This window comes from Trachurus japonicus, chromosome 15, assembly GCF_045865225.1.
Source record: "Trachurus japonicus isolate A0001 chromosome 15, Traja_1.0".
Classification (NCBI taxonomy): domain Eukaryota; kingdom Metazoa; phylum Chordata; class Actinopteri; order Carangiformes; family Carangidae; genus Trachurus; species Trachurus japonicus.
In genome coordinates, this window is record NC_140921.1 from 13,250,124 (window position 1) to 13,266,430 (window position 16,307).

The following is a 16,307-nucleotide window of genomic DNA, read 5'->3' on the forward strand; positions in this document are numbered from 1 at the left end:
GTTATTTCCTTTTTATGTAAGAAATCAATCAGCGAAGAGTAATTGTGCAAATCTGGTTTTGGTTGTCTGGCAGCTTTGATTGTCCCGTTTCTGTTTCACAAACAGTTTTCTATTTTCTCTGCAACTTAAAAAAACATTTATTTTTAACTAGTTGCAAACCATGAATCTGACTCAAAGGCAGTTTTTGAAGCATCGTTCTCGCTTAAAGCCTGCAGTCTCTTTTGTAGAGGCTGCTGTAAAGGAAAAGAAAACAAGGACAACATGACTCACTCCATGATTTAGATCATAGACTATGAAGAGTTCTGCACATGTTCCACGAAACAACTGTGCTCTGTTGTACGTAGGTTACATAACATTAAAAAATGATCAAAAGGCACCAGTAGAATAGCTGCTGTCGCGCTACAGAGCCAAACAGCGCTGTCAAGTTTATGGTACAAGTCACATTGTTTCAGGCTGCCCATTTCAGTCCTGTGCCCTTTGTTTTGGAACCACACAGCCAACAACAGGCCTGTAAAATTGATGAGCTCGTTCATGGGCCGTTGCTTAGGGGACGGTCAGGGTGGAGGGAGGACAGGAGGGGTGCGTATGTGTGTGTGTGGGTGGGTGCGTGTGGAGTTTCTGTGTCAGGTGATACAGCTAGACTCAACAAGTTGCGTACAGGCACATATCAGGTGCACACGGATGAGTTTGTACTGAAGCTGTTTGATGAAGAGCCTCATCGGCAATTCTTTAATAATTCAGTGTATTATCACCACCACACAGGAATTATAAACACAAGTATCCATGGCCTCATGTGCACAACATAAACTGTTTATACTGCGTTCATAATTCATCCGCATTGTGCAGTGCAGCCTTCGATATTCCCCTTTACCCAATAGTAGCAGACGGGCTTCAGATGGCTCCTGCTTTCACACCTGCACTCCTACATCTAGTTGTTGTGTGTGTGTGTGTGTGTGTGTGTGTGTGTGTTTGTTTTTGCCAAGTCTGTGTGTGCATGTGTGAGAGAAGCAGTAAAGAGTTTCCACATCCCTCTTTAATCCTATATGGGGGGAGGCCAATCCTATTAAACTGTAGGTTGAAGTGAGTGTGATGGGTGTGTGTGTGTGTAGCCTGCTTGTACAATCACATACTCTTCTCATGCTTTCTATATAGACTACTATAGCTCCTAATTATATCAGTTTCAGATAACAACTTAACTCGTAGTTGTTGGCCTGCTGTCATCACAGTTTAGTGTATCTGCGTAATCCCTATAGCGCTGGCATTAGAGGATATTATTACTACAGGTGGTGTTTTTGTATCCTGGAAGTCTTTAACTGTCAAACACCTCTTGCATAATTGTTCTGAATTTCCTTAGTCTTGTGCAAGTTTTTAGTCACTGTGTGCAACGTGGAGAAAGAGAGGACTAGACCAGAGAAATGTTGCACAAGAATTAACAAAACAAAAAGATGCATGAAGTGGTTATTTCATCAGTACTTGAATCCAGTCTGACATGCAGCCAGACTCCCTCAGTGATTTCCATCATTCACATGGGGTAAAAGTTTGAGGTTTTTTTTTTTCCCTCTTCGCTGAGGTTCCCAAGCCTTTGCTCGAACAGACCTGTCAGCTGACTGTGCTCTCCACACAGCCGTAAACACTTCCAGCGCGGAGTTTGTTGTCGGTGCCGCTGAGCCAGGGACGCACCGAGACTTTCTCTCTTTAAATCCAATGAGATGAGCTTTTTTTGAGCCGCCTGCAGGAGAATTAACCCCAGCCTGGCCGCTCAATGGTCAGATGGTTAGGATCTCTGCTGTTTCTTCCCAACGTTGTGTGTTTGTTTTGTTTTTATTTATTTATTCTGCAGCGAGGAGACTTACTGTTTAAACTTAGCTGAGTTTGAGTTGTATTACTTTGCGGAGAGGAGGCGGTGGAGTTGTGCGCACCAGCGGCTGAAAAAAGCGCAACTTGGTCCGAGTGGAGTTAAGTGCGTCGGTCGGGGTGAGAAGAGGGCAACATTTTCCATCAGCACCAAGCACTGAATGGACTACTTGATAGGCTTCACCTCTCCCTGGATTTTACTTTCCATCCCGGCAGCGCTGTGTGGATTTATAGAGATATAGAAATAACACGGAGGACACGAGCAGAGTTGTGATCTGTGAATATGGCTGAGCTGGTCAAAGGTAAGTTCTGCTTGTAGAGCATCAGGAGCACTTTCACAGTTTGTTTTGATAGCAACGGTGTAAAAGGATACAGGATCCACCGACAGTGTCATAAGAGCTGAGGTGGAATTTAAACACTATTATAAGGCTTTTGTCTATTTTCAGCTCAGTCAGACTTATATATTTTATTTTTTATTCGTGTTGTCAATAGACATTTAGGATATCGGTTCGAGATTCATATATATATAGGCTACAGTATATTTGTGTGTGTGTGTGTGTGTGTGTGTGTGTGTGTGTGTGTGTGTGTGTGTGTGTGTGTGTGTGTGTGTGTGTGTGTGTGTGTGTGTGTGTGTTACAGCAGCGGGGAGCCGATTGTTTTCCTGTTGTGTCAAGTCAGACAGAAACACCTCGAAAATCACAGGAAGTTGCGTTATTAACCTGACTATCAAAATAAAAGCTTAACATGCCTCAGAAAAAAACAGGTTACTGTATGTATTTATATCTCCTTATAAAGTTTTAGAAATTGATGGCTCACGTGATTGCACACAGTGTGTTATTATAGATCATTGTCTGTCTTAGAACAAAAGCCCCTGATTCTGCATTTTGCTCTGCCATCCACAACTGACTGAGAAATGTAGCCTACTGACCTGAAATGTGCAGAGGGAACAGTTTCGGAGGCAATTAATGTCACAGTGTTTTTTCCTCACAACTGGAATCAGGGGTAATTTGTCATCACTCTCTTATACTTACAAATACAAACTGTAGCTATGCAGATGAACCGAGAGAGAGACTGATGGAGGAGAAATAAAAGTAACCCAGTAAATGGTAAACCAATGAGCTGGGTCATTAAATAATTCACTACACCTCTAAATAAAACAACTCTGGAATGTACCGGAAATGAAAATCAGTGTTTCAGCTCTGGATTTATTTATTTCCTGCAGGGTGCAGATGTAGTGATGAGACAGGGTGATATAGGCTAAGTCAGTATAATGTCTATAACCAGTGAAACCTATTGGAAAACGTGGAAATAATGACCATGATGTTACTCTGATTTTTCAGTTGTCTAATGTAAACACGCTGCTTTTATGTTGTTGCTTTGGTCACATGGTTTAGTCTGAATAGCAGGTGTTTGCTATTTCCAATTTCATGGGTGAGATCGGTTCAGATTCTGATGATGGAAACCAAAAAAATCTTCAGTGCCGATTTTATTTTGAAAGATGACACCGGAAACGCCTGCTTTTATTGTGGTGCGCCTTGACAAGTGGTGCTGTGCTGTGGTGTGGTGTCTGATCGGAGTGCGGCAGTGCTGAAGGTAGGGGGGAGGGGCTGCGGTGAAGGAGCAGAGTGTTGCAGGCAGGACAGAGCCGGACATGAGGGAGAAGGAGAAGCACTGTAGCCGCTCCGCCGGCTTCATTGACCGGCGTGTCATCGTCCACCGGTCCGCCGATCGAGGTGCGCTGCGGTCGAGCACTTTTTTTTTCTTGCTTTATATTTCTCTTGCTTTTATTGCGCGTCAGGCTTTGGTCTGCGCTGCTGGAGCCTCCGCTGCTCTCTCTCTCTCTGTGTGTCTTCTGAGTGTTGTGAAAGGAGCTGCGTTTGGTTTTACAGGAGAGCTCCAGATATACCGCAAAGTGGCTCTGCTGCTGCTGCTGCTGCTGCTGCTGCCGCCTCTGTTGGCATGTTCTCTATTATTAAGACTGTCTCACCTCTAAAGCATCGGCTGCTGCTCAGGGTCTCAGCTTCATATTGTTGTTATTGTTGCTGTTCTGATGCCACAGTTAGATAAATAGACAAAAAGGGTAGAGGAAAAAAAGTTGCGGTTGGGCTCTGCAGTTGCAGGGGGAGGTATGCTGGCTTTAACGACTGAGTGGTGCTGATAAATTATCCAAGGCCTCCTCTAAGTACAATAATCAAATAAGTGAGAGACTGATGTCGGCAGTGAGGGCTTGTTTTTCTTTCTTGAGTTGCCGCATCGTCTCTCTCTCTCTCACCCGGAATGGCTTATTTTTTTTCTTAGTTAACTGGGGGGGATCTTGTGATTTCATCCCCCTTCACCAGGTGAGGATGCGATGACCGGGGACACGGACAAATACCTGCGGCCTCAGGACCTCAAAGAGCTGGGGGATGACTCCCTCCCTCAGGAGGGGTACATGGGTTTCAGCATAGGAGCCCGATCAGCCAGGTAAGCACTGGTTATTTTTTATTATATATAAAAAGAAATCATGAATGTGCTCAGGTGCAGAGCTGTCTCAACTATTTGTCTTATGACACAGAGGCCAGGCTGTGTTTTTTGAAGCTGGTGACATCATGTTTACCATTGATGCTGAGGCACACACACATACTGTACATCTGATACGGTTTTTCTAGATTGCGTAGTGCAACGATAGACTGGAAGGGAACATATAATGGGCAGCCCCTTCATCATTCACACAAACACACAGAAGAATGGAAATCACCAGAGAAGGCAGCTGGAAAGTTGCCATGTAATGATTCAACCTGACAAAATGATTCAGCGTTTTGTGTGGCCTCATTCAAAAACCATGCAAAGCTTATAAATGACCCTTGGTAGGCTACATCACAAGAGATATAAGATGTATCTATTGAACTTTGCTACCTATGATACGATCAGGGAACAGCTGCACTGCGAGGTTCAGCCCAGGCCCTGAGCCACAGCCTGTAATGCTGAACAAAGTATGTAGTGGAAAACTGGCAGGCTCCGCTGAAAACACATCAGCAGCACACGGGGACAAGTGCTGTGCAGCCCCAGACTGTTCTGTAGCCCACACTGACAGATGGCAGATGCACTGTGACGCCTGGATTGATAAAAACAATCACACTAACGGTGACAGGAAGCTGCTAACATCAGCGGGCCACCGCAAACAAGGGAAACACTGAATTAGATGGAGAGATTCCATGTAAACAAGTCATTTGATGAGGCTTCTGGGCTGATATTGGGAAAAAAAAGTTGTGAGACAGCTCAGAAATGTAATTATGATAATTAACATGGAAAGAAATATACTACTGTAGAGGTTGTTGGACTTATTTCCATTATAACCACAGTGTTACTGTTAATGTTTTACTGCTATGGTTACAATCAAGTAGATAATGCTTTAGATAAAGTATCTTTCATTATTGCTTGTGTCACAGTTAAATTCATTTGGTAATCTACTATAAACAACATTTACAGAAACTAAAACTGTTTTACCGCTGCTTTTACTGTGAATGCATATACAGTTAAACAGAGCTGTTTATAAGTTGAAATATATATTTGAAAATTGTTGACATGTCTCTTTGCAGGAGTGTGAATGTAATGCTGTGAAAAATCTCAACTATTTTATTGATCAGTGAATGCATGATGCTGAGCAAGTTCTTTTGTTTTCCTTGCCTTTCTGTTTATGACATCGACATTGCATGGTCTGCTTTTATACTGGGCTGCATACATACACACACACGAAACACACATTAGCCACACTCATGTAAAACCTGGAAACATTCGAGCCAAGTTGTTTGCAACCATGCAAAAGCACAGCATCAATGTCATATATGCGGGAAAAAAAAGAAAGCCACATCATGCTTCTATGTCTTCCAAATGCTTTGCTTTTCACTACTACTATTTTGTTCTTTTCCTTGTTTTCCCTGCACCCTGTCCCTCATTCTAGCCCTAGAATCAGGTAAGAAAAGAGCAGTAGTTGTAGTAAAGTAGGCGACGTTAGCCGTGATTGGTGTCTCTCCCTCGTGACCCTGATCTACTGTTAAACTCTAACTCTACATCCATAAAACCTCTAACCCAAACCACAAGTCATCCATCGTACATCCACAGTCACCCACTGTTGCTGTGTCTCTGTCTGTGGTAGCGGATTTGTCACTCTGGTGCTGTAACGTGATGTTGTGTTAAGATCCATTTTTAGCTGTTTTCCACCATTCGCCTTAGTTTCCCACCCATCTAACAAAAGTCATCATAACTGCGAAGTGAAAGAAAATGTATTTATTTCTTACTGCAGGTGTGGGAAAGAGACAGTGTTGCTGAGAATGAGAAAATAATTCCCTAACTTTTTGATGTGGCTTGTTCCTTAATGGAACTTTATTTTATGTATTTATTTTTTTTGTCGTGCCGTCAAGTGTAACTTCCAGGGATTAAAAAAAACAATATCACAATCCATCTTTTTATTCATCCTATTTACATGTCAGTAATTGGAGATGTCCCAGTTTTATCCTGGATGATTCTGGATTTTAAATCATGGTTTGCAGAGATGGAAACTTCATGGCCTGAGACTGCTTGGGAATTTTTTTGCGTCTAGAAATCCTCCACATACATCAAAGACAGACACTTGGCCACATATACAGACACATTTCATGCACGTCGCACACTCACATGGACACACAATGACTCAAACAGTTGTCTCTTTGAGGCAACACAGGTGTCTTCTTGAAAAAAAAAAGAAAGAAACATGGGGCTTTACATGGAGATGAGGCATATAAAAGCACAAAAACAAGTTGTTTTGGAGAATTGAAAGTGTATCGAGGCAGAGTGATTGATCAGTGGAAAGGTGAATGAGTTGGCGTGGATAGAGGGAGGAGGGTGACGAAAGGAAAGCAGCAAGGTAGAGAGAAAGTGAAAGAAAGTGTTCAGTTGAGTGGGTTATAGGATGAGAGTTAATTTGGGTAGAGATGATGGGATAGCATCATGAAGAGTAGAAGTAGAAATGTGCTAGGTGCCATGACAAAAAAATAAATTAAAAAATGACGGACAGTAAAGAGAACAGGAAGGAAGAAGGAAATGGAAAAGCACGGATGTTTATGGAGGAGAGGGGGATGGACAGAATGAGAAAGAGAGAAGAGTCTGTGAAGAACAAACAGTATCCTGGTGAGAGCAGAGGGGAGCGGGTGAGGGGGTGAGGGTGAGAAGGGTAGGGTGAGGGGGGGGGGGCATGCCAGCGAGTCCATTCAGGCCGTACAGAGTTGCTTAGTAACTTCGATGGTGGGATAGGCAGGCGGTGCTGAATAAAGGGCTTCTCTCTGTGCTGAATAGTGTGCCCACTCAAACACGCTGAGCTCTGCATTTTCTCCCCCTTCTCTCTCTCGCCCGCTCCCCTCCACCCCACCCCTCTGCACTCTCTCTCTGTCTCACACACACACACACACACACACGACACATCAATACACACGTACAGTACACACATTCTGACAAAATAAAGCGCAGAGTTGTTTATTTTGTCGCTGGGATTGTGTTATTTCGCCAGCCTCGGTACAGTGCACAAACACACACACATATGCACACTCATCATATATGTTATTTACCCGTCTATACACACACACACACACACACACACACACAGACACACAAACGCACAGACTGGACAGTGACTGTGCCGTCACACAGACATTTTAGCCCCTCTGTGCCAAACAGGACAAAAAAAAGAAAAGGAATCTACGGCATCGCATCGAGTCTGAGAGGCTGCAAAAATAGACAGACACACGTCTCCACACACACACACACACAGACACACACACACAGCCATAAAACAGACTGCAGCAGGACTGATAGAAAAGAGCAGCTTCCCTTTTTGTATTTGGCTGCTGTGAAACAGGTCTGGGTCACCTGCTAATCTTAGAACAGAGCGTTTGTTACTCTTTGAGCCAGAGTCGGATCTAACCGTCTTAATTCTCTCACTGTCATGTATACGAGACTTGTCTCACCTGTCAGTCAGGTGTACTGCAAACCGTCTGTACAGTCCACACTAATCTGCCATGCCTCATCATTTAGATACACTTAGTTAACTTAGTATCTATGTTCCACCAACCACACCTTTTATATAGAAGTGAACACAGCAGCTGTCTGTGTTTCCTCACAGTCTACCCGCCTCTCCTCTTCCTCTTTCCGACTATCTCTTAATGCAAACAAACTGACCTCACTCATTTCCATCTCTGAATAACCTGCTGCTGCAGTATCTTATCCCTGTTGGACTGCAGTCTCCACCATTCCTCTCTATTTTCCATATGCTGTAGTTCTTCTGGACTCTCTCTGTCCAATAAGTGAAAAAAGAAAACCTGATTCCCTGGAGGTTGCATGTAATAATGGATTCCTTGCTTTTTGTTTTATGTTGTGGTCCCCTGCCCGTCATTTGTTGTTGCCCGCGCTGGGTTGCGTGGTAACATGTAGCCTCCGCTCCTTCAGTTCGGATAGGTCGAACACTCTCAACCGGAGCTCGTTCGCACGAGACAGCATGATGATTGAGGAGATTCTGGCGCCAACGAAGGACACAGTAAGATCAATTTCTTGTTATCCTCATCATCTTTCCTGTCTTTTCTTTACTATTTTTACCCTCTATACCCAACTTTTCTCTCTTAATCTCGGCGTATGTTCACCTTTTCTTTCCTTGGAATCTTTATCCGTCTGTTTTTTCGAGCGTTAACCTTTCCTCCTGGTTCCTGGATCTTATTTTCTTTTACGCTTTTGTCCTCCTCTCTGTCAGTCGCCTGGTAAGAAACACAGGCTGAGTGGATTTAAAGCAAAGTGCAGGGAGGCTTTACTTGTCTAGCACAAAGGTCATAGCAGAAGCAGCATTGATGCCTTGCTTGCTTTTGCTAAACTGCTGAGGGTGAGTGTAACTGTACGGCATCTCGACCAAGAGTTTATTCAAACCTAAGGGCTTTGGGAGGCCCCCTTTGCTTTCTGGTGGAAAACTGCAGTACTCTGCACAGTTCACCCTCCTGCCTGTCCAGGGCGCCGTGTTTTGATGGTCAGGAGCAAAAGCAGAAACTGTAACCTCTTACTCTGTAAACAATATTAAATTCATATGATATAAGCTACAACTCCAAAGACGACATCACCCAAGATCTCAAACTATACTTGGTCAAAATATGCACTGTATTCGACTACTTCTCCTTTGTCTGATCCTGCAGAGTTCCATTAAATTGATATCATATTGTATCTACCTGAAACTATATCCAAGGTGATACTTTTCAGTGCTGGCGTACTATGGGGATTGCCTGGATTTAGATGACTGAATTCGTAGTACCAGCTCATCTTCACACAGATTAGACTCTGCTTCTCCTTTTTTTTTGACTGAAATTGAACCTTTAGTGAATCAAAATGTGACTTTCGAACCGTCTCTTTTCTCCCCTAAGCTTCAGAGTGTCTGTAAAGACATTTCCTACTTGGTTGATCCACTGAATAAGGTATAAAGTCTTCATGAACGTCTGACTCATTCGTCAGTTTTGATTTGTTTTTTCCCATCACAGTGGTTCAGCTCCCATTTCTCTTCAGTTTGGGTCACTTTGTACATAATGTGTTTGTTTTGGGTCTGTGCCATTTTCATCTCATTCATTGCTGGTGGTCTGTGTCTAGTAGTGAATGGTCGTTCCCATGCTAAATTTAGTGAACATAAGTTCCCATGACTCAGTGTTCACTTGTATAATTTAATAAGTCAGATTTCCAGTTTCTAGTTTTCGTAAGCGTTGTGATTGTTGCACAATGTATTTGCACGTTTCAAAGTTAGAGTAGCACATTTACTGTGTTATTTTTTCATGCCTTTTCATCCTGATTTTGTTGAGACTGTAGGTAACAGTGATAAATGCTGTTTGAAGATGAGTCAGTCAGGAAGCTGTAAATATTACCAGGCAGTTATAAACCATGCATGTGTTGAAGGCTATGAAAAAAATAGAAAATAAGGTCAAAGTTACGTTTTATGTCCATGATTAATAATTAGCTCTCTTGTCTTCTTTGTGTACCTCATTCCTTTCATCCTCTATTTTCTCGTTTCTATACTCACCCGTGTGTTCACTCGATTATCTCCTCCATTCGACCTTTTTCCTTTCTATTCTCCTTGTCCTTCTCACGCCTCCTTCACCTTCCACCTCGGACTCTTATCTGCCTCTCCCTCGGTATTAAATCTCCTCTTCCTCTGTCTTATCTCCTCTTCGTGTACCTCTTCTCGCCGCTGTCTTCTTCCAGCATCTGGCTGTGACAAGAGACTACAGCTCGGAGTGTATGCGACGCTACAGCTGGACTCCAGACACCATGGAACACAGCCACAACACTGTGTCCAGCCCCATCCACTCTGGGTAAGAACAACCGTAATGTCCCACCTGGTCCGTTGAGATATGTTTACCAGCATTTACACACATACACTTCTATATACTACTGCAGAAGTCGCACATTTTATATGCTTACTGCACAAATCTTGTTGTACTGTCTTTTGTTCTCCCTAAGAGTCAATATTCAACGAACCCTGCAAAAGCAATGCAGACATGGTGCAGGGCTGTGGGATCGCCGCAGTGCTGACACTGTACACGTTACATTACAGCAACAAAATAACACAGTTCATCCTCTAAAGTGCTGGTGTCATACCATGAGTCTAGAGAGAAAGTGACATGGTCCAGAAACAAAGCACAGGCTGTGTGTGAGCTCACGACACAGTGGCTTGTGTGTGTGTCATTTGGAAAAGCTGATAAGATTTTGCTCTTATGTCATTCACATACTTTGAATATATGACGTTATAAAATATTAAGTCTGATCTGAATAAATGGGGCCATCTTTCGCACGAAACTTAACTTTGCTGTCATTCTCGGAAACGAAGTACGGGGATCTGTCGTGTCCTTTTTCTATTTTTGACTCATTCTTACGCTTTGTGTGTTTGTCTCGTCTATTTATATATTATTTTGTTCATTGTCATTTTGTCCTCAGTGTCTCTTATGGTTTCTTTCTGTTTACCTTTATTTTTAACCCTCCTTTCATCTTCAGTCATTTTTTTTTTTTTACAGATCCAAACAGTGGTTGTGAAACTGATACTAAATCTAGGTTCTGGGGGTTTGCCTCCTGCATTGTCTCCATTGTGTTTATTTTGCAGCTTCTCCTCCCCGCTCCCTCAGTATGACTCCAGGTGATGACTGAGTTCGCTGCTTTCACCCCCATGATGCCGCAGTGATGTCACTCACTTCCTCCACCTCTGTCTCCCTTCACCCCTCGCCACTGTCTCTCCTCCTCTTAGCCTCCTCCAGTCTCTGCTCGTCTCATCCGTGTGGTCTGGTGTTTCATTTGCACTGCCTAGACGTTAGAAGTGTATTAGTCGACGTGTTTTGGAGTTTTGACGTGCCATCTCCCTCCCTCTCTCCCTCTCTCTCACACACAGTTTCTTTCTCACAGTGCACATTAAGAATTAAACCTTGCAGGGACACTGCTGTTTATTTACAGTATAGAGAAAAACCAACTGAACGGTACATAACACACAACAGGTGTAGTGGAAAGAAGAGCACCCCCCCACTTCATCCTCACCCTTTAATGTGTCAGTGGTTATACTAATGGGATGCCAAAAACATGCCCTTTATTTGAAGAAAAGGACACATTACATATTAATCACATTAACCCTATCTTGGTGAAGCATCTGTGCAGGTGTTAAATATTTGATCACTGAGTGCTGCTTTAGAGGAACTGGAACTTTGACAGTCGTCTCACCTTTTGGCCTCAGAACTAGAAACTAAACTTTCTGCAGCTTTCTTCATTAGCAGTAGCACCCTGTTTAGTTTCTGACTGTCTTTAATGTTCTGAACCGAGGCAGATGAAGGTGAGAACGTCCAATTTTCAGACCTCAAAGCACCTTTTTTTTTTCTTCTTCCTATCATTCTGCGTTTTCTTCTCTCTCTCTCTGGTTTTATTATTTTTTTCTCCTTTCCTTACTTTGTTTGGGTGTACGGTGATCACAGCATGGGAATCGTCCTCCTCACTTGTGTCCGTGGTATGGCTTCTGTCTATCTTTCTCTCTCTGTCATGGTTTTCCTTCCCCACTCTCTAACGTTGTTCGTTTTCATCGCGCAGGTTCTTGGTCAGCTTCATGGTGGACGCCCGCGGTGGCTCCATGCGAGGCAGCCGCCACAACGGCATGCGCATCATCATCCCTCCCAGGAAGTGCACGGCGCCCACACGCATCACCTGTCGCCTGGCCAAGAGGCACAAGCTGGCCTACCCGCCGCCCATGGTGGAGGGAGAGGGGCTGGTCAGCCGGCTGGTGGAGGTCGGTCCAGCCGGGGCTCAGTTCCTCGGGTAGGTTGCTTAGCTACCACTCTTCTCTTTTCTCTCTCTTTCTGTGCTGTGTTGATGCATCGCTGTTTTACGGCCGCTTACAAATCAAAGGGTGCATTCAATATCTACTTAAAGGATCATGACTCTCAGCTCTTCTGACTGGTTTATTGTGCTGTCTTTTCTCTTGCAGCCCTGTGATCGTGGAGATCCCTCATTTTGGTTCAATGCGGGGGAAAGAGAGGGAGCTGATCGTGTTGAGGAGTGACAACGGCGATACGTGGAAGGAGCACCAGTCTGACGCCAGACCAGAAGACCTCTTTGACCTGCTCAGTGGGATGGACGAAGGTAAAGGCAGCACAGCCCCAACTTCAATCAGTAAGACTTAGACAGTTTGTTGGTCCATGGTATTACTGAAACAGTTAGATAAACCTATACCACATAACCCAAGGCCATCTCAGATGGTGACCTAGATAATCACGCCAGAAGGGTTTTTAAAAGAACTCTTTATTTCACGGTGTATAGCCTGTTTAGTTTCACTGACCATAATGCCATTGGGCACTGGTATAATTTAAATGCATTTAATGCCAAACTTAAAGGACTATTTTCTGTCACAGAGCTGGACAGCCCTGTTGAGTTGGAGAAGAAGCGCATTTGCCGCATTGTCACCAGAGATTTTCCGCAGTATTTCGCTGTTGTGTCGCGGATAAAGCAGGAGTCGAACCACATGGGCCCCGATGGGGGCATGCTGTCCAGCAGCACGGTTCCCATGGTCCAGGCGTCGTTCCCACAGGGCGCTCTCACCAAGAGGATTCGTGTTGGCCTGCAGGTACAGAGAGACTCCTTTGATCAGCTCAAATTGAATCTATTTCATGACTTTGCTCTTTTTTCGTTGCAAATACTGTCCACAGGCGTATTATTTATTAATACCTGACCTATTTTTTTGGTTGAATATTTGATTCCGCCTGACACGCCTGGCCTTATTATTTTAAGAGAAACTGCAGGAACTGTTTAAAGCGAGCTTCTTCTCAAAGTATAACGAACAAACACTAATTCTGCACCATTGCTCTCTGACACATTTTTGTCACCCTCTTGTCCCATTTAGGCTCAGCCTGTGCCTGACGACATGGTGAGGGCCGTCCTCGGCAACAGAGCCACCTTCAGCCCCATCGTCACCGTGGAGCCCAGGAGGAGGAAGTTCCACAAGCCGATCACAATGACCATCCCTGTCCCTCCCAGATCGGCTGAAGGTCATCCCAGCGGCCACAGAGGCGACTCTGCACCCTGCCTACGTCTGCTGTGCAGCATCACAGGCAAGTCGACCTGCAGTTCACTGGAGCATGAAAAAACTGTCGGGGTGCCACCAATTAAATTTCCTATGCAGGTCCAGCTTCGAGTTTCATTTGACAGTCGCTGTGTGCTTAGATGCTGATGAATGTTATTTGTGACAGATGTAGCTGTTCATCCATTTATTATACATGAAACAGTCTAGTCAGTCAGTGACTCAGAATCACTATGTTTCCAAAAGTCGTGGGCACATCAGGAATACTTTGATGTCAAAGGCCACTGGTCGATAGAGGGAAGATGAAGAGCTGAGAAGATAAAAGGATGCGGATTATGAAACTAAAGCTAAAACACTGGCTCGGCTGGACAGGCAGTGAGTGAGCTCATCTGTTGTCTGGTCTCACACAGGAGGGACGTCCCCTGCCCAGTGGGAGGACATCACAGGGACCACACCACTGTCCTTTGTAACTGACTGTGTCTCCTTCACCACAAATGTGTCGGCCAGGTGAGACACACACATGTGCATAATATACACCTTGAACAAACACACTATATAGCAGTGTTTTTCAACCTTTGAGTCGCCTGGAATTCAAATGGGGTCGCCTGAAATGTCTAGTAATGATTAAAAAAATTACTGATAAAAATTTTTTTTTTCAACTAATTATTCTTTTTAAAATTATGACAATGTTAAACAAATGTATTATATACTTTTACTTTCTTGGATATAAATCGAGTTCAAATAAAATGCAGCATATAAAAATATCTAATTGCATCTGACTGACGGGGTAGCCAGAAATTTGTCATGTCAAAATGGGGTCACGAGCCAAAAAAGGTTGGGAACCACTGCTATATAGGAAACAGACCACAGGCTAAGTGTATGTAAATATGCAACGTTTTATTTACAAATCTTTTAGCTAACTGTCTATCCTGAAGCAAAATAGGTGACTAAATGCACACAGTATAGTAGTGCTGAAACTGTCAATCAATCAGTTAGCCATTAATCAATAATCATCAATGTTTTTCAACTATTAAAAATATTTCATGAATATAAACATTTTTCTGTTGTTTCTTGTTTTTAACGAAGACTGTTGACCCTGGAAAGTCATTGTGGGCATTTTTATATAGGTTTAACAATTAAGTGATTGATTAAAAAAGGGTTATGGTTCAATTATATTCAGGTTGATGATTATGTTAAGGAACAAACACATTACGGCCATTTTTTCAAAGCTGGAATACTTAGAGACTTTTTGCATAAAGTATGAAGTGACATATTAATGAGTTACTGTAGAGATCTATCTAACTCATTGCTGCAAAGTCTCAGTCTTGTTTCTCTGATTTTTTACTTGTGGCTTATGCAGAAGAACAGTTTTCAATAGTTAGAAATAATGAGAACTGTGGTTGTTGATCAAAAGAAAATTCATCTTCACCTTTTTTCATAATCAATAAAGTCAATTGAGTTTTATTAGTCTTACATCTCATAAATTCTTTTCTGTCATTTTTATGGACCTGGGGATGAATTGAGAAAATAATGGACACATTAATCAACTGAAGAAAAAAAAATAGTTAGCTGCAGTCCTGCCCCTACGACTTATCACTGCTGGAAGACATCTCGGCAGGTGCGGTGCAGAAGCACAAAGCAGCAGGGAGTTGGCAGGGAATCCTGAAATCTATCACGAGGGAAAATCTGCTCCTTGAATCCTCAGACTTCCTCTCTGAGCAGCCGTTCGTTCCTCTGACTTCAGCATTTTTTATCCCCATTCGTCTGACTCTCACTCCACACATAAGGAAAGCAAGTTCCCCTCTTGTCTGACTCTAAAGTGTTATTGGCTGACTTTAACCAGTTTGTCGAGTTGATTAAAACATGTGACAGTAGATTTGTTTTTCTCCTTTATTCTCTCTTTAGTATTGAACTGTACATTTTTCTCTGCTCCATACACATTAACCAGAGTGGCACAATGTCACATCAGCAATATATTGCTGAAGCATGGCTGGTTATAAGACTGCTAATGTGACCTCTGCCTGGGATTCTCCTAGAATCATCTAAACTAGATTGGGATCATGTGCAGTGTATGCAGCTCGATATTAACAGAGCAGCCTTTGTTAATTATTACACAGCTGTCATGTGTCTGAGTTCACCCTTCAGAAACACGAGCCAGCTGGTTTAATCTACTATTTAAATTATTGCTTATTGCACTTAAAGCAGTGTTGCAGCCCCATGAAAGGTTTGATAGAAAAAAGCCATAATTGTGCAGTGCAGAGTAACAAATACTCATCTCCTTTTCCTTTCCTCTCCTCTCCTCTCCTCTCCTCTCTCAGGTTCTGGCTCGCAGACTGTCACCAGATTCCTGAGACGGTGAGTCTAGCGTCTCAGTTATACCGGGAGCTGATCTGCGTGCCGTACCTGGCCAAGTTTGTGGTGTTCGCCAAGATGAACGACGCTATCGAGGCTCGGCTGCGCTGCTTCTGCATGACGGACGATAAGGTGGACAAAACCCTGGAGCAGCAGGAGAACTTTGAGGAAGTGGCCCGGAGCAAGGATATTGAGGTTGGCTTGAGTTACATGTTACTGAAATGCAATACAATATCAGTTTCACCAACCCTCATTTGCATACTACATTTCTGGTCCATGAACTTCTCTAGGTTCTCGAAGGCAAGCCCATCCATGTGGACTGCTATGGCAACTTGTCCCCTCTCACCAAAAGTGGCCAGCAGTTGGTTTTTAACTTCTACTCCTTCAAGGAAAACAGACTTCCTTTCAATGTGAAGGTATAGCATTTTTCTCTCCGCTCATCACCCTCTTCTCTCTCTTCCTCTAAAAGCATCGACTGTCCATGTTCTGACCTAATTTGTAAATGTGCCTTGCTTATCAGATT

At 43.3% G+C, this 16,307-nt stretch overlaps 1 protein-coding gene across 50 annotated transcripts in view; it reads left to right on the forward strand.

Annotated features, from left to right (window-relative positions):
• LOC146973306 (ankyrin-3-like) overlaps positions 1-16,307 on the forward strand; it is a 121,228-nt gene that overhangs the window by 82,262 nt on the left and 22,659 nt on the right. For 19 of the 50 annotated variants that reach the window (XM_085799707.1, XM_085799723.1, XM_085799713.1 and 16 more), the window contains 13 exons: positions 4,194-4,317; positions 5,795-5,806; positions 8,296-8,398; positions 9,264-9,314; positions 10,090-10,199; positions 10,985-11,017; positions 11,950-12,174; positions 12,344-12,498; positions 12,768-12,979; positions 13,256-13,463; positions 13,843-13,939; positions 15,751-15,979; positions 16,075-16,200. In XM_085799707.1, coding sequence (XP_085655833.1) covers positions 4,194-4,317; positions 5,795-5,806; positions 8,296-8,398; positions 9,264-9,314; positions 10,090-10,199; positions 10,985-11,017; positions 11,950-12,174; positions 12,344-12,498; positions 12,768-12,979; positions 13,256-13,463; positions 13,843-13,939; positions 15,751-15,979; positions 16,075-16,200 — 1,685 coding nt within the window. Of the gene's footprint in view, positions 1-1,650; positions 2,157-3,390; positions 3,588-4,193; positions 4,318-5,794; positions 5,807-8,295; positions 8,399-9,263; positions 9,315-10,089; positions 10,200-10,984; positions 11,018-11,949; positions 12,175-12,343; positions 12,499-12,767; positions 12,980-13,255; positions 13,464-13,842; positions 13,940-15,750; positions 15,980-16,074; positions 16,201-16,307 lie in introns of those variants that run through there. The other 31 variants (XM_085799721.1, XM_085799729.1, XM_085799726.1 and 28 more) reach the window with 19 other exon arrangements.